The sequence below is a fragment of the Tachypleus tridentatus genome, chromosome 12 (genome assembly GCF_004210375.1).
Source record: "Tachypleus tridentatus isolate NWPU-2018 chromosome 12, ASM421037v1, whole genome shotgun sequence".
NCBI lineage: Eukaryota > Metazoa > Arthropoda > Merostomata > Xiphosura > Limulidae > Tachypleus > Tachypleus tridentatus.
The window spans coordinates 137,313,087-137,340,793 of NC_134836.1; the positions used below are offsets into that span (position 1 = coordinate 137,313,087).

The following is a 27,707-nucleotide window of genomic DNA, read 5'->3' on the forward strand; positions in this document are numbered from 1 at the left end:
AGGAATTACTGATATCATTATACAGGTGTATAGTTATAGGAATTACTGATATCATTATACAGGTGTATCGTTATAGGAATTACTGATATCATTATACAGGTGTATCGTTATAGGAATTACTGATATCATTATACAGGTGTATCGTTATAGGAATTACTGATATCATTATACAGGTGTATCGTTATAGGAATTACTGATATCATTATACAGGTGTATCGTTATAGGAATTACTGATATCATTATACAGGTGTATCGTTATAGGAATTACTGATATCATTATACAGGTGTATCGTTATAGGAATTACTGATATCATTATACAGGTGTATCGTTATAGGAATTACTGATATCATTACACAGGTGTATCGTTATAGGAATTACTGGTGTCATTACACAGGTGTATCGTTATAGGAATTACTGGTGTCATTACACAGGTGTATCGTTATAGGAATTACTGGTGTCATTACACAGGTGTATCGTTATAGGAATTACTGGTGTCATTACACAGGTGTATAGTTATAAGAATTACTGGTGTCATTACACAGGTGTATAGTTATAGGAATTAATGGTATCATTATACAGGTGTATAGTTATAGGAATTAATGGTATCATTATACAGGTGTATAGTTATAGGAATTAATGGTATCATTATACAGGTGTATAGTTATAGGAATTAATGGTATCATTATACAGGTGTATAGTTATAGGAATTAATGGTATCATTATACAGGTGTATAGTTATAGGAATTATTGGTATCATTATACAGGTGTATAGTTATAGGAATTAATGGTATCATTATACAGGTGTATAGTTATAGGAATTAATGGTATCATTATACAGGTGTATAGTTATAGGAATTATTGGTATCATTATACAGGTGTATAGTTATAGGAATTATTGGTATCATTATACAGGTGTATAGTTATAGGAATTATTGGTATCATTATACAGGTGTATAGTTATAGGAATTATTGGTATCATTATACAGGTGTATAGTTATAGGAATTATTGGTATCATTATATAGGTGTATAGTTATAGGAATTACTGGTATCATTATATAGGTGTATAGTTATAGGAATTACTGGTATCATTATACAGGTGTATAGTTATAGGAATTAATGGTATCATTATACAGGTGTATAGTTATAGGAATTAATGGTATCATTATACATGTGTATAGTTATAGGAATTAATGGTATCATTATACATGTGTATAGTTATAGGAATTAATGGTATCATTATACAGGTGTATAGTTATAGGAATTATTGGTATCATTATATAGGTGTATAGTTATAGGAATTACTGGTATCATTATATAGGTGTATAGTTATAGGAATTACTGGTATCATTATATAGGTGTATAGTTATAGGAATTACTGGTATCATTATATAGGTGTATAGTTATAGGAATTACTGGTATCATTATATAGGTGTATAGTTATAGGAATTACTGGTATCATTATATAGGTGTATAGTTATAGGAATTACTGATATCATTATACAGGTGTATAGTTATAGGAATTACTGGTATCATTATACAGGTGTATAGTTATAGGAATTAATGGTATCATTATACAGGTGTATAGTTATAGGAATTAATGGTATCATTATACAGGTGTATAGTTATAGGAATTAATGGTATCATTATACAGGTGTATAGTTATAGGAATTAATGGTATCATTATACAGGTGTATAGTTATAGGAATTACTGGTATCATTATACAGGTGTATAGTTATAGGAATTACTGGTATCATTATACAGGTGTATAGTTATAGGAATTACTGATATCATTATACAGGTGTATAGTTATAGGAATTACTGATATCATTATACAGGTGTATAGTTATAGGAATTACTGGTATCATTATACAGGTGTATAGTTATAGGAATTACTGATATCATTATACAGGTGTATAGTTATATAGGAATTACTGGTATCATTATACAGGTGTATAGTTATAGGAATTACTGGTATCATTATACAGGTGTATAGTTATAGGAATTACTGGTATCATTATACAGGTGTATAGTTATAGGAATTACTGGTATCATTATACAGGTGTATAGTTATAGGAATTACTGGTATCATTATACAGGTGTATAGTTATAGGAATTACTGGTATCATTATACAGGTGTATAGTTATAGGAATTACTAATATCATTGTCTTTGTAAGGTATTACTTTCATTACAGCTGACGTTCATATTTTATGTTAATATTTTAATATAAACTAACGACTGAACACTGACTAAGTGACTCAGATTTGTGCCAGACAGGTTATTTAAAACCGTGTTATTTATTGAAACTAACGACTGAACACTGTGACAAGGTGGCTCACATTTGTGTCAGACAGGTTCTTTAAAACCGTGATATTGGTTAAAACTAACGACTGAACACTGACTAAGTGACTCAGATTTGTGTCAGACAGGTTATTTAAAACAGTGTTATTGGTGCTTTCCGTTGGACCTTTTAAACTGATTTTAATTTCAGTCAGTAATATTAGACATCTATATACATCACAGGGTTTGTTGGTTTGGTCGTTTTCTACTGGCATAAAGACATCATGGTTGTTATTTACGAAGTAGTGGAAGTGAGCTGATGCGAGATTCGGTGTTAGAAAAGTACTTTTAAAGTTTTCAGTAAATAACTCGGCCTGTTCGCTTAGATAGTGGCTATGGTGTTGCTGTATTGAGTATTAGTGAGGGATTTGACCTTGCGCCAGAGTGAAGCAGGGTCAGGGTGGGAGTTGTTGATAGGTATACAGAGATTGTCCCAGTTTTTATCTTGTTGTATTTTTTTGATACAGTAATTTGTGCTATTAATTAATTATTTAATTTAGTGGCGGGGTCACGTGAGTGAATAAATTCTTGTCTGAGACGTCTACTGTTGGTCATTAGTTGGAGTATCTGGAGAATTAGCCTTTGTGCATTAAGCCAGAATTGGATGTTTTACTCTGTATTGTTTCTTTAATTAATTGTATGTTTCACTCTGTATTGTTTTTTTAATTAATTGCCACAGCTATATTGTTGGTGATTGCCTGGGCGTAATTATCTGTGTCACTCTCATGAGCAGCTGTAGGTCTAGTTGAGATCTAAGATGCCTTCAGTACCATTATGGTGCTTGTATATCATGTTGGTGTTTAGTGACACGAGGTTGTTGTCGTCTGAAAACAAATTCACAGTAACGTGCCATGTGTGTGTATGTGGTAGCGTGTTGGTGTGTTAATATGTTAGTATGTTCGTGTGGATCAGAAACGACCTTTTGGTTGAACTTTTTCCTGCTCTGCAGGCATTGAGGACTTTTGTCAGAAGGTTCGGACTACATGGTAAAAGTAATCCTTGGTGAGTTGGCTTTCATCTAGGTTTGAGAGGACGTCGGTGACGAAAGCTGTGATTCTCTCATAAACAGCTTCTGGTGTAGACTTAGCGACATCGGAGAACGTCACTGGGTTCTGGACTGTTTCTGGTGCGGTTGGTACTTGGGCTGCTGGATTGTAGAGGTAAAGCGTCCAGGAACTAAAGCTGGCGGTTGTGGCTTGGACAGGTTGGGTTCGGACTAGAGACTTGAATAGTGAGTCATCCACTACATGAAGCGGCATGGAGAACACTGCAGTTCATACATCGTGTATAATCCCGGGGTATTTACACGTATCACACCTGGCACATCGAACCGTAGCGGTACAGACCGCCGTGGTGTGGCCGACACGTTGACACTTGTTCCTGGACTCTGGCTGCTTCTACTTGGTGGTAGGTGATGAGAAGTGAAACACCGGAAGTAAGAATTTTGTCGGTTTGTCAGTAATTGTGAGTTTGACAGGCGGTGTGGGGAGGCCAGTACGTGAGGACTTGATCTGGGTTAAGCGAATTGATGTCCTGGGCTTCCAATATCTTCCTTTACTGACTCACTGCCATCACTTGTTATACTTACTGCCTCACTGTCGTCATTTATTGTACTTACTGGCTCAGTGTCGTCACTTGTACTTAGTGGCTCACTGTCGTCATTTGTTATACTTACTGACTTACTTTCTGAAACGACAGTTACAACATATTTTCATACAGAAAGTTGTTTTTGTCTACCTTGAGATATCGACTTTTTAATAAAGAAGTTACATACAACTGTAATGGAACTAACTAAACAACAATATTACCTGTTGGTTGGTGATTTGTACGATTGAGGCGACTGGCAAATATTCGTGAATAGCAGCAGGTATTGTGATGGATTTGTTACCGAACAGACGTTTCTTAAAAACAAAATACCACAATTAATACCAGCTTAGGTTGCAAAATACAGGTTAAAAATTAACACCTTAAAAATATCTGTGACAGATATTTGAACTTTGCATAAACATGGTGCCAGTGCCTTTTGGAACAATAAACGATAATTATCTATTCGATTTTAACGATTACAGTAAATATCGCCCGTCTTCACAACCGTCACGAAATTGCTAGGTGCATAGTGAAACAAAAGACGTAAGCAGTTGTCTTGAGTACCTAAATATATCACTCTGTATGTATGTATTGGTTGTGGGAGAGTCGACTAATGGGGCTAGTTCTTTACAGAGAGGACTTGAAGAACTAAATATAGCTTCACAAAGAAAGGTTTTTAAAGACCGTTTATACATCGTACTTGTCACTGTTTAACTGTGTGCCTTGTTTCGTACATGGAAACTAACATGTATACACGTTTAACGTGTTTAAAAAATGACGACCAGGTTCTGAACAGTTCGAATAACTAATATTTCAATAATTAAATATATAAACGTAAATGAATTTTCGTAATAATAACTTTCGATATGACCAAGCCAACTCAAAAATTAAACTGGCCTCCATTATATCTAATTAAATATACTTTTATTTTTGTGACTGTTTATATAGGTTACAATAAACAGTTTTTTCAGTTACGTACCTTCGCTATCTAAGTTCTAGTTTTATTTTGGACACACTAACCTCATGTACTCGCGTAATTTTAATGTTAGGGTGCATTCTTTATAACGTCGGTAAATGTTGTTCTAAAACTTCACAGAAATTAAAATTAATCATTAGGTAATTTTATCAACATAATACAGATATACTATTTAAACCGAAAATCTTTCATAGTCTTGTTGGAAAGTGTCTTATTCAAACCAACCAAGAGAGTCTACCATGGTCATGCTGGACAGTGTCTTACTCAAACCAGTCAAGAGAATCCTCAGTAGTCATGTTGGATGATGCCTTACTCAAACCAGCCACGAGAATCTTTTATAGTCCTGTTGGATGGTGTCTTATTTAAACCAACCAAGAGAGTCTACCATAGTCCTGTTGGATAGTGTCTTATTTAAACCAACCAAGAGACTCTACCATGGTCCTGTTGGATAGTGTCTTATTCAAACCAACCAAGAGAGTCTACCATAGTCCTGTTGGATGGTGTCTTATTCAAACCAACCAAGAGAGTCTACCATAGTCCTGTTGGATGGTGTCTTATTCAAACCAACCAAGAGAGTCTACCATAGTCCTGTTGGATGGTGTCTTATTCAAACCAACCAAGAGAGTCTACCATAGTCCTGTTGGATGGTGTCTTATTCAAACCAACCAAGAGAGTCTGCCATAGTCCTGTTGGATGGTGTCTTATTCAAACCAACCAAGAGAGTCTGCCATAGTCCTGTTGGATGGTGTCTTATTTAAACCAACCAAGAGAGTCTGCCATAGTCCTGTTGGATGGTGTCTTATTCAAACCAACCAAGAGAGTCTGCCATAGTCCTGTTGGATGGTGTCTTATTCAAACCAACCAAGAGAGTCTACCATAGTCCTGTTGGATGGTGTCTTATTCAAACCAACCAAGAGAGTCTACCATAGTCCTGTTGGATGGTGTCTTATTCAAACCAACCAAGAGAGTCTACCATAGTCCTGTTGGATGGTGTCTTATTCAAACCAACCAAGAGAGTCTACCATAGTCCTGTTGGATGGTGTCTTATTCAAACCAACCAAGAGAGTCTACCATAGTCCTGTTGGATGGTGTCTTATTCAAACCAACCAAGAGAGTCTACCATAGTCCTGTTGGATGGTGTCTTATTCAAACCAACCAAGAGAGTCTACCATAGTCCTGTTGGATGGTGTCTTATTCAAACCAACCAAGAGAGTCTACCATAGTCCTGTTGGATGGTGTCTTATTCAAATCAACCAAGAGAGTCTACCATAGCCCTGTTGGATGGTGTCTTATTCAAACCAACCAAGAGAGTCTGCCATAGTCCTGTTGGATGGTGTCTTATTCAAACCAACCAAGAGAGTTTACCATAGTCCTGTTGGGTAGTGTCTTATTCAAACCAACCAAGAAAGTCTACCATAGTCCTGTTGGATAGTGTCTTATTTAAACCAACCAAGAGAGTCTACCATAGTCCTGTTGGATAGTGTCTTATTCAAACCAACCAAGAGAGTCTACTATAGTCCTGTTGGGTAGTGTCTTATTCAAACCAACCAAGAGAGTCTACCATAGTCCTGTTGGGTAGTGTCTTATTCAAACCAACCAAGAGAGTCTACCATAGTCCTGTTGGGTAGTGTCTTATTCAAACCAACCAAGAGAGTCTACCATAGTCCTGTTGGATGGTGTCTTATTCAAACCAACCAAGAGAGTCTACCATAGTCCTGTTGGATGGTGTCTTATTCAAACCAACCAAGAGAGTCTACCATAGTCCTGTTGGATGGTGTCTTATTCAAACCAACCAAGAGAGTCTACCATAGTCCTGTTGGATGGTGTCTTATTCAAACCAACCAAGAGAGTCTACCATAGTCCTGTTGGATGGTGTCTTATTCAAACCAACCAAGAGAGTCTACCATAGTCCTGTTGGATGGTGTCTTATTCAAATCAACCAAGAGAGTCTGCCATAGTCCTGTTGGATGGTGTCTTATTCAAACCAACCAAGAGAGTCTGCCATAGTCCTGTTGGATGGTGTCTTATTCAAACCAACCAAGAGAGTCTGCCATAGTCCTGTTGGATGGTGTCTTATTCAAACCAACCAAGAGAGTCTGCCATAGTCCTGTTGGATGGTGTCTTATTCAAACCAACCAAGAGAGTCTGCCATAGTCCTGTTGGATGGTGTCTTATTCAAACCAACCAAGAGAGTCTGCCATAGTCCTGTTAGATGGTGTCTTATTCAAACCAACCAAGAGAGTCTGCCATAGTCCTGTTGGATGGTGTCTTATTCAAACCAACCAAGAGAGTCTGCCATAGTCCTGTTGGATGGTGTCTTATTCAAACCAACCAAGAGAGTCTGCCATAGTCCTGTTGGATGGTGTCTTATTCAAACCAACCAAGAGAGTCTGCCATAGTCCTGTTGGATGGTGTCTTATTCAAACCAACCAAGAGAGTCTGCCATAGTCCTGTTGGATGGTGTCTTATTCAAACCAACCAAGAGAGTCTGCCATAGTCCTGTTGGATGGTGTCTTATTCAAACCAACCAAGAGAGTCTACCATAGTCCTGTTGGATGGTGTCTTATTCAAACCAACCAAGAGAGTCTACCATAGTCCTGTTGGATGGTGTCTTATTCAAACCAACCAAGAGAGTCTACCATAGTCCTGTTGGATGGTGTCTTATTCAAACCAACCAAGAGAGTCTACCATAGTCCTGTTGGATGGTGTCTTATTCAAACCAACCAAGAGAGTCTACCATAGTCCTGTTGGATGGTGTCTTATTCAAACCAACCAAGAGAGTCTACCATAGTCCTGTTGGATGGTGTCTTATTCAAACCAACCAAGGGAGTCTACCATAGTCCTGTTGGATGGTGTCTTATTCAAACCAACCAAGAGAGTCTACCATAGTCCTGTTGGATGGTGTCTTATTCAAACCAACCAAGAGAGTCTACCATAGTCCTGTTGGATGGTGTCTTATTCAAACCAACCAAGAGAGTCTACCATAGTCCTGTTGGATGGTGTCTTATTCAAACCAACCAAGAGAGTCTACCATAGTCCTGTTGGATGGTGTCTTATTCAAACCAACCAAGAGAGTCTACCATAGTCCTGTTGGATGGTGTCTTATTCAAACCAACCAAGAGAGTCTACCATAGTCCTGTTGGATGGTGTCTTATTCAAACCAACCAAGAGAGTCTACCATAGTCCTGTTGGATGGTGTCTTATTCAAACCAACCAAGAGAGTCTACCATAGTCCTGTTGGATGGTGTCTTACACAAACAAACAAAGAGAGTCTACTATAGTCTGAATGTAAAATTGGACATTTCTTAAGGGATGACTCGATACATTGCCAGCTGCTATTATTGACAGTGCTAGTTTTATGAATACTGCCAAAGACACAAAATTCTAACTCATTCTGTGTTTTCATCACACTAGTGCTGGAAATAGTAAAGCTGATTGTAGTTTTATAGGCATTGTGGTGTGTGGTCTGATGACAAATCATAATGTAAGTTATCGTCACATGACAGGACTTTGGTACAGTTCACTTTCATACAGTATGGGAAAAGCAGCCCTATAAGATGCACAATTTATACTGATTTTGTTAAATGTTTCCATAATTATTTCCTGTATTTGAATGATCCAGTGTTGTTATTGATGAAAGCTGTGAATTTCATTGACAATGAATATTCTGTTTCATACTTTTAACCAAATTCTCCATTGTTTTGTAAAATTAAAATCAAAGCAAATGCTATATTGTTATCTTTTTGTTATGAAAAATATTAACTGAACAAGCAATTCATAGAACTGATCTATTAATTACAGTAGGAGTGGTAACTGTTAGTTCAAATTTAATGTGTACGTACATAAAATGTAGCAGTTGGTTAGTAGAGTGGTCAGATCTGTTGTACATACAGGATAAGATGTGTTACAGAACTAGACAGATGTGTCTGTGACAATGTGAGGCTGACATTTAGCCAGTCAGGATGTCCATGTCAAGAATAAAAATACTTGTTTGTCCAGTTTGTGTAACCTCTAGAACCTCCAAATGTATATCTAGTCATTGGATTTTTTCTGTATTGTGTATTGTGTTTGGTCTTTACTGTTCTTTACCATAAACTCTTGCTAAATCATCAGTAGATTGTAGAATGACTAGTTGGTAAATTTAAAATCAAATATGTGATATCATGTTAGTGGCATTCTGTTTAAGGGCATGGCATTTATACTCTGTCCTCATTTTTGCAGTGAGGGTTAAATGTCTGTGGAATAGATAGAATTTGGTGATGGTGAGACTAGTGTGATGAGTGATGAATATCAAAGATTTCATCGTTTTATGCTGTAAATGCCATATTTCTTCCAGTAAGTCAAATAGGTCCCCAAGTGTCATTACTGTGCATTAGGTCATTGTGTCATTACCAGATTCACAGAATATTTGTTTATTCGTGTTATTTATTGAAGTTACACTTTTTATTTTACAATCTCCATTCAGTGTTCAAATTTCTCTGCTGTAAGCAGATAGTGGGAGACCATTTTAATGTGAGAATAGAACAGAAGATAAGTGTTGTAATCAGATAAATGTGTCTATGGTATCTGACAGCTGGAGCACTTACTATTTGTTATAAGGATTAACACTCCTACGAAAAGACGTTTCTAGTCCTGATTTCTCCAAGCCCGTTCCCCTGGCTGTGGTTTCGCTAGATAGTAGATAGGGACAGTGGGAATCTCGTTAATCCATTCATTAATCGATTTAAATGGCAATTTCATTTAAATACAAAATTATTAGCCTAATATTAATAACCTTTCAAGTTGCTCTGGGGCCTATTAGGCCCCACTTTTCGTAGGAGTGTTAATGAGTTTTATAGTAAATAAATGAACATTTGTCAGAACTATAGTGATTGGACTTAAACACACCAATTTCTTTTGTAAATGGATATTGAAATGTTATATTCAAACGGTGACGGATGTGCTATGATAAACAAATTTCCACATGTTTAGATGTATGTGATTAGAGCTTATAAAATATGTGTTGTTGTAGGTGATGTAGATAATTTGAGATGTCTCGTGTGTTTGGAATCTGAATGTTGTTAGAGGAAAAAACCTTTGTATTGTAAGAAATCTAATGGTGTTATATTAAACAGCTGTTTAAAAACGTTATACTTGAGTAGGTCATGAAAGTTGTTTTAAATGGATGCATGATGACAGCTGATTGCAAGCTACAGTGATTTATGTACATTTGACATCCATGATGTCAGGAAAATGAACTGTAAATATTTTTAAAGTCGTGTACTGTCACTACCATCTACAGTAGGAAGGGAGTTCACTTTTTTAGAGATTGGCTGTCTGTAATGTATGATTCTAACATGTTAAATCATTGATGGTGACCAGTTAAATGTGGAACTTCTTCCCATAGGTGCAAGTGCAAATTATAATTAAAGCTATAAGCATATCTGGACACAAATAATTAAGTCATTATGTTTATCTCATTTCAACTTCTGTGTATTTGGGTTTGTGAAATGAGTCCTTGGAAGTTATTGTTCTTGACAAGATTGAGGAACTTCTGAGAACACTGCAAGAGAAGTGGGAACTTGATGACCACAGAGAAAACTGAAAAGTCTACTATACTTGTAGTTGGCTGCAGCATAACATTCATACAGCAGGGCCATCACATGGGACAATCATCAAATGATAAAATATATAGTGCAATGCTTGGTACTTGTATTGTGAATCTCTCCTCAGTATGTTAATAAACTAGTAAATTTTGTTGAAAGCCAATTATTATATTTAACTGGAACAATCTTTCATGATGCATGCATGCAGAAAATTTGTTTTTCTATTTGCATTGATCCTACTTTGTTTAATCAGCAACTTTAGTTAATTTTGGTACATTAGATCATGCTATAAATTGTATTTCTTGCCTCATGTTAAAGACATAAATTGTTTACTTTTAGATGACCACTGGTAGAGTGAAGAGTGAAAATCTGGGTTTGAAAATTCTTACTTCTCATGGAAATGTACAGAATAAAAGTACTGTTGAGTATGATGTAATTATAGAAAAACTGGAGGGAAAAGTAAGTACGTGTAAATACGTCAGGAGTTTCTTTATCATTTGAGTTTTAAAATACACGTGTGGTTGAGGCTGAATTTTTAATTCACAGACAAGCTTTAAGTTACACGTATATTGCAGTATATTTTGTTCTACATTTCAAATCAGGCTGGCAAGTCTCCAAAAGCCTTTGTTTATTTAGTTTGTCATAATGTGACTTTAGGTTTTGAATGTCTTTGATGCAGAGCATGTATCAACTTACTCCCAAGTTTATGTCAATCATAAAAATCCTAGATTGTTGGGGCATCTTATAAACAAATTGCTCAGGAGAAAAGTTTGGAAAAATCATTGGCTTTAGCAGATAAATCATTGCAAGTTTTTTTCCTCTCCATCACTTCACTATCCCATAATAGTTTGACAAACTGTGTACTTGTATTTGTTTCAGTTTTATAAAAAGCTATCTCTGTAAAATATCTCTCATAAATTGGGAAATATGCTAACTTCATAACACTGATCAGTTTTTGAAATATCTACCTGTATCAGTGAGTGAACAGGTATTACATGACTATTGTTAAAATGATGTTCTTAGTGGAAAGTAATGTTTGTTCTGCCCTTTTGATGACATTGTTAGTGGAAAGTAATGCTTGTTCTGCCCTTTTGATGACATTGTTAGTGGAAAGTAATGTTTGTTCTGCCCTTTTGATGACATTGTTAGTGGAAAGTAATGTTTGTTCTGCCCTTTCGATGACATTGTTAGTGGAAAGTAATGGTTGTTCTGCCCTTTTGATGACATTGTTAGTGGAAAGTAATGTTTGTTCTGCCCTTTTGATGACATTGTTAGTGGAAAGTGATGTTTGTTCTGCCCTTTTGATGACATTGTTAGTGGAAAGTAATGTTTGTTCTGCCCTTTTGATGACATTGTTAGTGGAAAGTGATGTTTGTTCTGCCCTTTTGATGACATTGTTAGTGGAAAGTGATGTTTGTTCTGCCCTTTTGATGACATTGCTAGTGGAAAGTGATGTTTGTTCTGCCCTTTTGATGACATTGCTAGTGGAAAGTGATGTTTGTTCTGCCCTTTTGATGACATTGTTAGTGGAAAGTGATGTTTGTTCTGCCCTTTTGATGACATTGTTAGTGGAAAGTGATGTTTGTCCTACCTTATTTATAAAGTTCAGCTACTTCCTTTCCACCTAAATTGCAAGTTGGATCATGTCAACCCACTTTCTTTTGATCAGTCATGTCAGTCCACTTTTATGACCCAGATGAATCTTCCACCTGATCTTCCTAGATCACTGATTTGATTTATGGGCTCAACTGATTGATTAGTGTGTTGTTTGTCTTTTCATCTTCTTTTCCAATGCAATATTTGGTAATCTTCTTCCTTTGATTTTGGAAGGATTGAGTTCTCACATATACACTTATGTCTTCCATTATGGTCTTCTACAACCAAATATGGTTTTGGTGCTATGGAGATGATGGTTTCATTTTATGGATTCAGTTATCTAGAGTTTGCTGCCAAGTAACATCTACAATGGAACCATGGTTCTCAGTGGCTTCTGTCTACACAACTGATGTATCATACCATGCTTCTTCCGGACCTGATGTGCACAGCATCCTTCATTATCCTTGAATTTGTCCACTTTTGATTGAAATGAGAGATTACAATAGCAGTGTATCCTTTTTTACCCTTTTCTTTAGACTGTAATTTTACAGATGCTTTCCTTTTGGGTTGAAGCAGTGTATTGGGGAATAAGTGTCATTCTATTTCCTTAACTCCTTGGATAGGAACAGCTCACAGATAGCAACAACACACATTGATAGGTTAGAAGTTTGTGCTGTTCTTCATGTTTCTAGATCCTCAGTGTTTGTTGATCTCAGCAGTGGTAACTTACATCAAATATTAGAGTGATACTCATTCATACAGTTTCTGTGGCTTCCTCTGGTGTGATGAACATTATACAAGACTCTTTGTTTTAATTGTCATCTTTTTTTATGTGGAGTACAAACTCCCTTCTGTGGAGAGGCCTGTCCTCAGATGATTGATGCCTTTGCAACATGAGGTGACTATGTTCTTACACTAAACTTGTCTTTAGTTCCAGATCCATTTCTCTGAGTCATCTTTGGAGAATTTTGTACTCTCTACTTTCTTCTTCACCTTCTTCCTTGAGCACTTGGTAAAGATAAGTTACTTGAAGTTGACAGTTCTTCTTTCTGCCAGTTCAACTTTGATACAGGAACCAGTTCTATTAACACCATCTTCTCTGTTTCACATCTACAGCTTTACAGCTGGCTGTTGTATGGTTCATTGTATGACAAGCTGGATGTAAAACCAGCCATATTGAAACTCTTTCCTGTCTCTCAAATTCATTGGATTACTTATTAGAGCTGATGTAGTAAACATGATTTATTGTTTATGTCCAACAATGACTTTTCTGGTTTTTCTAGTGACATAATGTTATTAATTAATCCAATGTTCTAGACCAGTGGAATCAACTACACAAATATGAATGCAGCCTTAAAGTTAAGATTCTTATAAAAGCTTGCTTTAGTTTTAACTATGACATATACTTACACTCTGTGGATTGATAATGCAAAGCCGATTATTTGGTAGAATCTGTGCAGTTCCATTTATGATACTGCTTAATAAAGTTTATTTTTCAAATTTTGAAATAAATATTTACCAGATACAGTCTCCCAATGAATCAGTTTATGGACTTGCAACCCTAAAATTCAGTATTGTGAAGTTTTATGCTAAAGAATAACAATAAAAAACTTTAACCTGATTGTAACATTACTTTTAAAATTCCTCAGTGGGTCAGCTGTGAGTTTACTTATGATACTAAGATATGAGATTTGATTTCCTACAGTGTTGGTAATGTAGATAGTTGGTAATGTGACAAAACGTAATCTAGTGTATATCACAAATTATATAATTATGTCACCCAATCTGGTTGATTATTTGTGATAAAGATATTTTATATCACCTTTTATCTAAGAAAAGAGTAGAGTTGCCAATGAACTTAGAAAATAAAAAAAACGTAATGGAAAAAATAACATTACTAGGTTTGTAATCATACTTTTATGTATAATCAACACATGAACTATTTTTTATTACAAGTACCTACCACTGTCACTTCATTTGTTTACAACATATTAGTGTCTTATCCTGACTGATAAAGTAATTGTATTTTAATTTATTACAGCTCAAAATCTTCAGCAACATGGAAGAGGTCATTTTTGTTGTTTATTTTGTGGACAGACCTGACATCAAGTTGACTCTGAAGCCTTCTGATGGGTCACCAGTAAGTAATGAAAACTGAACCATCTATACATACACACATATATAACACAAAGTTTTATGGAAATCTTGTTCTAAGGTACTTGTACATTTGTTTGTTGTATTATAAGCAGAAAAAATCTCGGAAAGAATTGTACGACAGTTTTTTTTTGTGATCTGAACCAAAATATCCCTTCTATTTTCAGTATTAATTTACCAGCTAAATACTAGATTCTTTGGTTGGTTTTGAAATGGTACAGTTGAAACTGTTCTCATCCAATACATTGAATTTGTCATTGCAAGGGCTACATATGTTTCTTTTGATTTTTATCTATCAATACGTGTTATATGTGACATTTTAGTAGTTTGTATTGTTAGTTTTTTAGAGTTATCTTTAGAGATATATCTTAAGAAGAACATGCAAATTTGTGTTAGGAAACAAACGAGGGCACCATTAGGTGTCTGAGCTGTCAGAGGAATAAGGAAAACAACTTTATAGACTTGCACTCTGTATGTACTGTACTTGTACAGTACTATATAAAAATCATATGTCGAAATTATACTCTTACAAATATATATTACAAAAAGATAAATTCTGTTTTTGTGATAACATTGTACTTCAGAAAAACAGCACACATGGCCAGAGATCTGTGGAAGATGCCATTGTGAATGCATTTATTAATGCAATAGCGACAGCAACAGTTGACCTCCATCTGGCTAAACAAAGAAACTTTCCGAAGGGTCAACACAGAACGAAAGTTGAAGATTCTCAGAAGTATAGTGATTTAAGCATTTCGGTATGTTGTTTTACAGTAATATATATGTACATATAGTATAATTTATAAAACTGAGGTGTCTGTGAAATAGAGCAGAATGATGCTCTTAATTAAAGTTTTCTTTATGGATAAAACAAATGAACAGTCTGTTAAAAACTTATTATGGTTTAAAAACAACTTTATGCTAAGTTTACTCAACTATTAGTTTGATGGAGTTGAATGATAGAAGGAAACTGTTATGTGTTCCAGCATTAAAAGCATAAGTTCATTGCTAGGTACCAAAATAAAAATAATTCAACCACAACTTTTAAATCGGGGGGAGTGACTAAATATATATAATTTTACATCTGAATACTGGTTAATGTTTGGTACACTGGTTAATGCTTGGTTTTTGTTTTGTCACTAAAGAGAGCTTATTTTATTTTTATTTTTGTGTGATAATTTTAACATATGACAAAAAGGAAGTGTTTATTTTGAGTCGTCAAAATCAAAGAAAAGAGTTTCAAACGATCTTTTATTCTTATAGATGTGTGCCAACCAGTTTCTCCAGGTTCTTGCATATAATTTGATACAAAGATACTCAAGTACCTTAAAATTTAAGTATAAATTTTAAATGTGTGTGTGCATCTGGACTATTTGCTACTGTAAATATTGTCATAACACCTTGTGGTATTCTTTTTCTCTTAGTATTTGTGCTGGGTTTAAATTAATTTCTATTATTGTTTTCAGCCATATAACAGTTTATCAACAAGGCATGAACAGCGATTACTTGTGAAAGTGATTAAAGCCAATAATCTTGGTTCTAAAAAAGGTAACCATATGATTTGTTCATAACACAGTACACAAGGTGGATATGCCTTTATAAACGTTTTACTTGTATTTATTTTTATTACTGAAAACATCAACTAGGGTAGATGAAATTTTCAGAACAAGTTTATAAAAAACTAATTTATATGGGAATTGGTAACTGTATATAACGTGATATAATAGTTGTATATAACATGTGATATAATAGTTGTATATAACATGTGATATAATAGTTGTATATAACATGTGATATAATAGTTGTATATACCACGTGATATGATAGTTGTATATACCACGTGATATGATAGTTGTATATAACACGTGATATGATAGTTGTATATAACACGTGATATGATAGTTGTATATAACACGTGATATGATAGTTGTATATAACACGTGATATGATAGTTGTATATAACACGTGATATGATAGTTGTATATAACACGTGATATGATAGTTGTATATAACACGTGATATGATAGTTGTATATAACACTTGATATGATAGTTGTATATAACACGTGATATGATAGTTGTATATACCACGTGATATGATAGTTGTATATACCACGTGATATGATAGTTGTATATACCACGTGACATGATAGTTGTATATAACACGTGACATGATAGTTGTATATAACACGTGACATGATAGTTGTATATAACACGTGACATGATAGTTGTATATAACACGTGACATGATAGTTGTATATAACACTTGACATGATAGTTGTATATAACACGTGACATGATAGTTGTATATAACACGTGACATGATAGTTGTATATCACACGTGACATGATAGTTGTATATCACACGTGACATGATAGTTTTATATCACACGTGACATGATAGTTTTATATCACACGTGACATGATAGTTGTATATCACACGTGACATGATAGTTTTATATCACACGTGACATGATAGTTTTATATGATGTGTGCACTATTATATAGGTACTTAAGATACGATAGTTGTGCATAAAATATTTGTACTCTTATATAGATACAGGTACTTTGTTTTGTAACGTGATCTCTTCTCATTTTTGCAACTACATTCAAATTAAATTTTATGAACTTTATAATCTGTACATTTTAAAGTAGTACTAATATTTTATAATATTTTAAAATTGTTATAACAATATTTCCACATTACTGACATAAAATATGTATTATATGATATATGGAACAGTGTTTTGGATAATTAGATTTAAAGGTGTTTAATCTTTCTGCTTTGAACCTAGGTTGTCAAGAACCTTTCTGTGTTGTTGAGATGGATGAACCATCGCAGAGGTTTCAGACAACAGCTGTAAAGAACACAAACAATCCATTCTGGGATGAGCAATTTCTTTTGTAAGGTTATCACTATTATATTTTTATAATATACATGACTTTCAGTTTGAGTAATATTAATTTTAAAAGACATTACTGAAATGTACAGATTAATAAACTTTCCAATAATTAACTATTTCTCTTATAATTCAATATTTAATTAAGGGTCTGAATGTATAAAATGATATGTCTAGTGCAGGTTTGGCTGTGAAGTGTGATTTGTTTTAATTCTCTGTTTCAAAATTACAATGATGAATTAATGAAATAATTAAATGTTATTATTATAAAGTGGGTAAGAACTCCATTAGAGCCTAAAAAGCATAAGTAAGTTACTGGGAGGAGTTGGTAATTATTCTACAGTTGGAGAGAGGGTCAAAGTTGTACAGATGTGGGTGATAGTAAAACCAAATTAAATATGGTAAGCTGCTCACTGGCACTGTTTACTACTGTCACCCTTTCTCTAACTTCTTGTATCATGATTGGGGATTTCTTCTAGATACTTCATTACAATACCAAGGTTGTTTGTGATACTTTGCAGTTCAGGCAGTTATTTATATTGTCACCTTAGTAAGAGGTAAACACATTCCACTGTCTGCTTTGAATGTGATGCTTCTGACATTTGTACAGTCTCAAATGACTAGTACAAGCATTTAAAAAAATAATGTGTTCTTACTTGAATTAACCAACTGATGCACAAGAGCAATATTCTGGTGAAACCTTGCATCATTAACCTTACAACAATGGCTATATGACCACAGTATCAATAAAATGATGTCAATAAATGAGAAATGACCACAGTATCACCAGAATGATGTCTGACAAGAAATAACTACAATATCACCAGAATGATGTTAATAAACAAGAAATAACCAAAGTTTCAATAACATGATACCAAAAAAGAAATAACCAAAGTATAGTATTGATATTAAGTTAACAGTTTTCCCAGTAATGTGTTGTATGTATGATATCGATATTTTTGCTTCACGGAATAAATACAATCGATTTTTGTTTGCACATTGCAGTTATAAGTAATAAGCAATATTATTTGTTACAATATTTAACTACATATAGTAAACCAATGCTATACTAATTTTACTGTTGTTTATTTCTTTTCCTATTGTAGTTGGATATTAAAAATATCCCAAGTTGGAAACATTTCAAACTCTTGATGTTTTTCTCTGTATTTTGCAGCATTGTCAAAAACTCATCGGCTGAAATACTTTTTGAAGTCTATGATCGGGAGAAAAACAGCAGAGGTATTTACAAGTTACTGTTATCTCAACACATACTGTGTATAGAAACAAGGAAAGTAAAACTGAATATTAAAACACTATCCCAGTTTCTGTTGCTTACTGACAGTAATTGTGTTTCTAGTCCCACTGATAATTATTTGTGTTTAAATACCAAAACACAACACTTTTAATACAGTAAAAAATCTATGTACATTTCTAAAACCATTTCATGGTATTTTTGAGTCATAAAATGAAGGTTTCCCTACACATGTGTGAGGGTGGACAAAAATAAGTAGTCCCAACCATTCAAAATGTTGTTAATTTGATATATTGTTTATTAGATAACAGAAAAATATGTAAAACTATTTTTTGAAAAGCTCAATGAGCTCTGTTTAAATATGATCTCAAATCCTAATTTTGATGCTGGCTTTAATAACTGCCAAAATTATTAAATATTAAATTATTATTATTAAAATCAGGCCTAACTGCCTGATTTTAGTTACATATAGTCATAAAAAGTGTTGTGCCAAATGGTATGTTATACCATTTAGGCTACAAAATGATCAAACCATTTCTCTGCAGTTGTGGAATCATTTAAAAGATATTTTAGAAACAAGATAATTGATTTAATGGAATGACCAGGTCAAGCACCTGATATCGACTCAGCTGAAAATTTGTGGGCTGAGTTAAACCAATTAACAAAGGATCACAAGTCAAACACTGAAAATGAGCTTTATGAAGAAGGATGACAGTCAGTCACTCAGGAATATCTGTACAATCTTGATTGGCAGTCAGTCACTCAGGAATATCTGTACAATCTTGATTGGCAGTCAGTCACTCAGGAATATCTGTACAATCTTGATTGACAACATGTCACTCAGGAATATCTGTACAATCTTGATTGGCAGCATGTCATGTTGATGTGAATCAGTATTGAACTTGAAGGGAACACTGACTAAATATTAACTTGTGAAACTGATTTGTGTTGAGTTTCATTTTTACATTCAGTTATTCCAGATAACTTTGTTTGGTTATTTTATAGGCCAATTGGAATAAAAATGTCTAAGGAGCTAAAATCATGAAAAGTTGACAGTTACATACAAAGACTAGTGTTAAAATTAGTATTTAAGATTACATCTGAACATATCTTGTAGTGGGTTCTAAAAGCATAGTTTTACATATGTTTCTATTATCTAATAAAATATATAACAAATTAACAATATTTACAAGGGTGGCCATTTATTTTTGTCCACTTCAGATGTATACTGTGTTTTAAAGCTACTTAGAATAAACAAGCATAGTTTCATGAAGTCATTTTAGAGAGAAAAGTGAAATTTTGATTTTTGTATGGGGTGGTTATGAGGTTGGTCAAATTGACCGAACGTGTACAGAGGTAGGGTTGAGAAAATAACAGATAAATATAGTTCTACTGAAAACAAGCATTTGAAATATACTTAGGAGGTTTTAGAGATTGCAGAAATGAAATTTGGGATTTTTGAGATAAAGAAAGATATTTTTAATCTTGACGTGAAAATTACTTGCACATGAACTATTCAAAACAAATACTCAATATGTTGATAAACAAATCTGTATTTTAGTTTATTAAAAATACTTCACCGAAAATGTGATTTTTTTTGTATGTGAAAGACTTAATGTTAGATGAGAGACTACAAATTTCTGTGGAAATATGGACACTATATTGTAAGTTACAAGTATTAAACCTACAAAGACTTTAAGTGAGTACAAAAGGTTACGTGACTGATCAAATTGACCAAGCCTGTATGGTGAGAGTTAAAACATGAGGACGTAACCATTTGAAAAAGAATTAAATAATACTGAGTGAAACAGGAAGAATTTTTCAATAGAAGCAAATTAAACAGCAGGAGTTACGTAGTGGCAGGTGAAAAATCAGCAGGAGTTACATAGTGGCAGGTGAATAGCTATAATACCAAAGTAAGTTTTAAATACATGCTGTTGAGGCATTAAATAAGTGGTGATTTGACTGTAGCACAGTAGCAGAAGGTCATTACTGTTCAACATTTCACGATGTGTGTGATTCAACAGAATACCTCTTTTAATCCTGGCACTTTAAATGTGATGCAAACCTATTTGATATTAAAAACAGTACATATAAACTATTATTGGCCACTAAAATGGATAAACTACATTATGTTGTATTACATGAAACACTCATTCACTATAAGGTAATATTCAACTGAAATTAATCTTTTCACTGTGGCTGAGATTTATATTTCATAATGTTTCCACCTCTTCACTCTGTGACAGGGACAAATGTTTCAAATTGTTATTCAGAATTACTGCATATGACTTATGGAAGTAAAATTGGCCTCTCAACTAATGTTGATATGTGTTCCACTCAGCTTTTAGTAACCAAAAGATGCCTATGGGGAATGTAATGACAACTGTGTGCCAACTGTGCCTGCTTCTCTAAAGCAGCTAGCTGTAACCCTAATTAATATGTAGATATGCTTAACTCAGACAGATCAGAAGATAGTGAAAGTGAGTTAAGTGGTGTTAAAATGCATGATGAAAACAAGGTAATGTGACATGATAGCTCTCCAACCAGTGATGATAGTCAAGATGATCCTGGAAGGTGTAAACAGCATCGACAGTATGAAACGTTTGACCCAGTTGCAGCGTGGACGGAGTGCTAACTACACATCCCAGCCATGGTGAATGGGTTACTCATCTGCTACATTATGATAAATTTGTGTATTTTTATTCTCTAAGTGATTTTGTGTTAAAACCTTTGGTATTTGTCCAGAAATACATTGCACAGATTTCAAATTGAAATTTAATTGTTAACTGGCTATAAACCTTTATGAATCGGTTATTGAAGACGTGTGGAAACAGTTTAAAAAATAAATTGTGTTATCGGCTTGTGTAATTTCTAGATGAATCCACAATAATTTTTCTGTTTTATTTTAGGAACAGAACGATTCCTTGGTCTTGGAATAATAGGCGTTAAAGAGCTAATAAACAAACGAAGTGAGAGGATAATTATGCCTCTTCATTCTCAACCAATAGTGAATGACACTGTAACAGGATCCTTGACAGTAGAGGTCATTGTAATTTACTTTTTCATGTTGTAGCACTTTTTAACTGGCTTCAAAGTTTTCACTAAAAATATACAATTATTTATAAACAAATTAATGGAAATAGAAGGATATTTGTTGTTGCAAACATTTATACTTAGACAACTGAAAAACATGGCTTTTGGACAACTGCTGTTTTCTGTTTATTACTACTTGTCTGTTATTTAATTTTTTTAATAAAACAACATTCATAGAATGAAGTGATTGATAAAAGCTTACTTTCTGTTAAATTAAAGACTTTTTATTACTTTAATGTCTTATTATATTGTAGCACCTCACCTGATGCAGCTTTACAGAGATTTTCTCTTCTGGACTACAGAAATGTTTGTATTTATGTGTATTACAGTACGGAAAACATAACATGAATAGTTACTTTTGATCTCTGTCTACTAAACATACAGAAAATATTCATCTCACATTCTCAATTTTCACAAACTCAGTTCACTTTTATGGATGGAGCAGAAGTGCCAGTGACCAGTGATACTTCAGAAGAGTCGAGAGAACTTGTTGAAAGCAACAGTAAGATAACGGAAGGAGGGACTGTAATAACCACTACTACATTTAGAACTTCAAGAGGCTTAGAAGGTATCATTTATTTCTGTTCCAAAAACCCATTATGTTATGGTATATGTAGTTGTGCCTAGATCACTGCTATGTCTGCCACGCACCAGCCAGCCTGATGAACTCTGGTATTGGATTGGATGTGATTGACATAGAGAGCTTAATGTACTCTTCCTTCTCTTTACTTATAGATTTTCAGTGTATGAACTGTTTTGTATTACTTTTTATGAACAAAGTGGTAACAGAGACTTAAATGTAACTTTGGCAATAAATATCAAACATTAAGTTATTTGTTTTCATTTCTTGTTGCTCTTATCACATTTCACTTAGGTTCTGATGAAACTTTGGTAGACACAGATTTACAGAACTTTGACAGTAAAAAGAAAGCAGGTAGTCCTAGTATGGTTGATGACAACACTTTAATAATTCATAGCATCCGTGGGGTAAGTTGGTGTAATAAGACATCATTGTGATTTGTATTTAATTTGAAATAAGGAAAATGCTATTGAGAGAGGTTGCTTACATTGTTTCTTTTTCAATTTGAAAAAGGATGAAACATGTAACTGTATGAAATGGTAAATTACACTGTCAAGGCATGTAACTGTACGAAATGGTAAATTACGCTTTCAAGGCATATAACTGTAATGAAATGGTAAATTACGCTTTCAAGGCATGTAACTGTAACGAATGGTAAATTACGATTTCAAGGCATGTAACTGTATGAAATGGTAAATTACACTGTCAAGGCATGTAACTGTACAAAATGGTAAATTACGCTTTCAAGGCATGTAACTGTATGAAATGGTAAATTACACTGTCAAGGCATGTAACTGTATGAAATGGTAAATTACGCTTTCAAGGCATGTAACTGTATGAAATGGTAAATTACACTGTCAAGGCATGTAACTGTATGAAATGGTAAATTACACTGTCAAGGCATGTAACTGTACAAAATGGTAAATTACACTGTCAAGGCATGTAACTGTATGAAATGGTAAATTACGCTTTCAAGGCATGTAACTGTACAAAATGGTAAATTACACTGTCAAGGCATGTAACTGTACAAAATGGTAAATTACGCTTTCAAGGCATGTAACTGTACAAAATGGTAAATTGCGCTTTCAAGGCATGTAACTGTCGAAATGGTAAATTACGCTTTCAAGGCATGTAACTGTAACGAAATGGTAAATTACACTTTCAAGGCATGTAACTGTATGAAATGGTAAATTACACTGTCAAGGCATGTAACTGTAATGAAATGGTAAATTACACTTTCAAGGCATGTAACTGTACGAAATGGTAAATTACGCTTTCAAGGCATGTAACTGTACGAAATGGTAAATTACACTTTCAAGGCATGTAACTGTATGAAATGGTAAATTACACTTTCAAGGCATGTAACTGTACGAAATGGTAAATTACGCTTTCAAGGCATGTAACTGTACAAAATGGTAAATTACGCTTTCAAGGCATGTAACTGTATGAAATGGTAAATTACACTGTCAAGGCATGTAACTGTATGAAATGGTAAATTACACTGTCAAGGCATGTAACTGTACAAAATGGTAAATTACACTGTCAAGGCATGTAACTGTATGAAATGGTAAATTACGCTTTCAAGGCATGTAACTGTATGAAATGGTAAATTACACTGTCAAGGCATGTAACTGTACAAAATGGTAAATTACGCTTTCAAGGCATGTAACTGTACGAAATGGTAAATTACGCTTTCAAGGCATGTAACTGTACTGAAATGGTAAATTACGGCTTTCAAGGCATGTAACTGTATGAGAAATGGTAAATTACGCTTTCAAGGCATGTAACTGTCTGAAATGGTAAATTACGCTTTCAAGGCATGTAACTGTATGAAATGGTAAATTACACTGTCAAGGCATGTAACTGTATGAAATGGTAAATTACACTGTCAAGGCATGTAACTGTACAAAATGGTAAATTACACTGTCAAGGCATGTAACTGTATGAAATGGTAAATTACGCTTTCAAGGCATGTAACTGTATGAAATGGTAAATTACGCTTTCAAGGCATGTAACTGTATGAAATGGTAAATTACACTTTCAAGGCATGTAACTGTACAAAATGGTAAATTACGCTTTCAAGGCATGTAACTGTACGAAATGGTAAATTACGCTTTCAAGGCATGTAACTGTACGAAATGGTAAATTACGCTTTCAAGGCATGTAACTGTACGAAATGGTAAATTACGCTTTCAAGGCATATAACTGTACGAAATGGTAAATTACGCTTTCAAGGCATATAACTGTACGAAATGGTAAATTACACTTTCAAGGCATGTAACTGTACGAAATTTATTCATATAAATACGTACATGTCTACAAAGTGTAATTTTGCATATATTTACTATTAAAATACAACTAATTTCTCCTAACAGTGTTAAAATTTTAACATTTCATAACATCATCAAAATTTTTAAGGTTAAGTTCCTTTCATATAACGTGTTTATCAGGTAATGCTGTTGTGAATGTACTTTGACACATGTTTATCAGGTAATGCTGTTGTGAATGTACTTTGACACATGTTTATCGGGTAATGCTGTTGTGAATGTACTTTGATACATGTTTATCGGGTAATGCTGTTGTGAATGTACTTTGATACATGTTTATCGGGTAATGCTGTTGTGAATGTACTTTGATACATGTTTATCGGGTAATGCTGTTGTGAATGTACTTTGATACATGTTTATCGGGTAATGCTGTTGTGAATGTACTTTGACACTTGTTTTATCATGTCATTTAGTGTGAATGTTCTTGAACACTTGTTTATCAGGTAATGCTGTTGTGAATGTACTTTGATACATGTTTATCGGGTAATGCTGTTGTGAATGTACTTTGACACTTGTTTTATCATGTCATTTAGTGTGAATGTTCTTGAACACTTGTTTATCAGGTTATGCTGTTGTGAATGTTCTTGAACACTTGTTTATCAGGTTATGCTGTTGTGAATGTACTTTGACACTTGTTTATCGGGTTATGCTGTTGTGAATGTACTTTGACACTTGTTTATCGGGTTATGCTGTTGTGAATGTACTTTGACACATGTTTATCGGGTAATGCTGTTGTGAATGTACTTTGATACATGTTTATCGGGTAATGCTGTTGTGAATGTACTTGGACACTTGTTTTATCATGTCATTTAGTGTGAATGTTCTTGAACACTTGTTTATCAGGTTATGCTGTTGTGAATGTTTTTGAACACTTTTTTTATCAGGTTATGCTGGTGTGAATGTACTTCAACATTTTTTCATCTGGTTATGCAGTTATTTATTAGGTTAAACTAATATGAATGTACTTCAGCATTGTTATGGTGATTATTGTCTTTCGAAATCATTTTTATTAATGTTAATTTATGTTAACCTTCAAATACTAGAATACTTTCTTTGTACAGTACTAATACAACTAAGTCTAATACTGTTAGCAGCGTTGTGTTATTGTATTTGATTTTATAGAAATGTTTTTGTGTAGCTTAACACAATCTATTTTATGATATTCCTACAAGTATGCATATTTTTTACTGTTTTCTAATGTAGTATTGGAAAGAATTGTTTATTTCTAGGATATTTTTATTAATCTTTCTGAAATAACATTGTTTTGAAAGAGAAATAAATTATGCAATTTTCAAATTAAAAATTCTGTATATATCTATGTCCTGCTAACACAAACCTTGATTTAGCTATATTAATTTCATATTTAAAGTTGTTGTTCCATGGACAGTTTTGATTTCATAATATATTCTTTATTCAGACAGTTTCATAAATTTTAATGGGAATGATATTTAGTGTCATGTTCTTCCCTGTGCATGCTGCCGTTTGTTTAGGAAGTTATCCGGCCAGTCTTGAAGGTATGTTTGTAAAGTTTAACCATAACCACATATTAACTATGATAAGTACTTAATCTTGTAAAATTTAACCATATCCACATCTTAACTGTGGTAAGTACTTAATTTTGTAAAATTTAACCATATCCACATCTTAACTGTGGTAAGTACTTAATTTTGTAAAATTTAACCATATCCACATCTTCACTGTGGTAAGTACTTAATTTTGTAAAATTAACCATAACCACATCTTAACTGTGGTAAGTATTTAATTTTGTAAAATTTAACCATATCCACATCTTAACTGTGGTAAATATTTAATTTTGCATATTTGTAGCAATCACTTCTTATTCTGTTTAAATGTAGTTATGAAATGCATGGCCCCATACAATACATGTACTTTTACACATCTTAGATAGGTGATATTGGAAATAAGTTCATGAGCATGTTGATTGTGAGTGATAGTTAATGTGTATATAATTAGTTTTAAATTCTATTAAACTACGTATTTAGTTCTATTAAACTACATGTCTTGTACCCTGTAATGTAACTTTGAAGGGCCTTTAAAAGGAAGCATATGTGGTTTATTATTTTTTATCATATGCCTCATTAATGACATGCAAATCAAAGGAAAAGAGTGATAAATATTTTTGGAGTTTTAGTATATACCAGAGAAAGTGTTATTAGGAAAAGGTCTGTCACATTTTTGAAAGTTGTTGGGTTTTTTTTTGTGAAGTTTTGATTGTAACTTACTGAAATAACTTAGAATGGTACATGGGAAGTGTAATTTGTGAAGGAACTTTATAATATGACTTTGAATTCATCATGTGTAGTGTACACTGACTGTTATTATACATCTTGTATTCTCTGGTACATTTATATATGTATAGTGTAAGTATAATTAAATGTTGTGTATTTATAGGTAACTACTTGTAGAGTTTTAGTTCATTCTAACACTATTTTAATTGTTATTAACAATGCTTAAAAGAATAATTATTTGTCTATACATATGACAGTTGTAGGCTAAACAAGCTAGAATATTTTGGTGTGGTATTATTGTGATGTTGGCTTTAAGAAATTATTAACTGAAAATAAAAGTAAAATGGACATTTTGTAAACTTGAATCAACAGATAACTGTAAAACAACATAATCTTGAAACTTGACTGTTTACATTCTAAGTTTTAAATTAATAGTAATAACTTTGCTGTAAATGTTATATTTAAAAATTTTCAAATTAAACATTTCATTATGACCACCTGCTTGTTGGAATTCTTATTCAAGTTTTGTTTAAGATTTCTTTAGTAAAGTTCAGTTTTATATTGATACTTTAAAAATACAGTTTTATATTGATACTTTAAAAATACTTTTGACAAATTATGGATAGTGACATTTCATTTAAAAATTCTATTTTTTATTGGGCACTTCAGGTTTCAAACATTTTGTTTTGTTAGCTGGGCTTCTGTATTTTCTGTAGTGTTTCTTTGAATAATTGTTCTATTTCACAACGTAATAGTAGTGGTAAAAATAGAATGGGTGATGTGATTTTTTTGATGGCTGGGGTCCAAGCTTGTCAATAGCATAGTCAAAGTGAAGAGTGAATGATACACAATGTATCCAAAACAATAGAGGAGATTACCCACAAATTCACCTACTATTTTCAAAGTAATGTTATTTTTATGATATCTTGAGCCCCTAAATGAAAACAACATTTCAATAATTATTACTGATAATATACGTGTCACAATATGAAAAACAGTAAAATAATTTTTAATAATAAATGGATTTGTTGAAACTTAGTTTTGCTGCATTTCAAAAACATTTCC

The 27,707-nt window shown here is 33.4% G+C and overlaps 1 protein-coding gene across 1 annotated transcript in view; it reads left to right on the forward strand.

The window, feature by feature from the left end:
• The window catches only part of LOC143235815 (uncharacterized), a 105,249-nt gene that overhangs the window by 15,999 nt on the left and 61,543 nt on the right, over positions 1–27,707 (forward strand). Inside the window, exons 3-12 of the mRNA XM_076474009.1 lie at positions 10,830–10,949; positions 14,128–14,226; positions 14,825–14,998; positions 15,707–15,788; positions 17,034–17,142; positions 18,313–18,377; positions 21,303–21,436; positions 21,910–22,054; positions 22,361–22,473; positions 25,846–25,903. Of these exons, the coding sequence (XP_076330124.1) occupies positions 10,830–10,949; positions 14,128–14,226; positions 14,825–14,998; positions 15,707–15,788; positions 17,034–17,142; positions 18,313–18,377; positions 21,303–21,436; positions 21,910–22,054; positions 22,361–22,473; positions 25,846–25,903 (1,099 nt within the window). The remainder of the gene's footprint in view (positions 1–10,829; positions 10,950–14,127; positions 14,227–14,824; positions 14,999–15,706; positions 15,789–17,033; positions 17,143–18,312; positions 18,378–21,302; positions 21,437–21,909; positions 22,055–22,360; positions 22,474–25,845; positions 25,904–27,707) is intronic.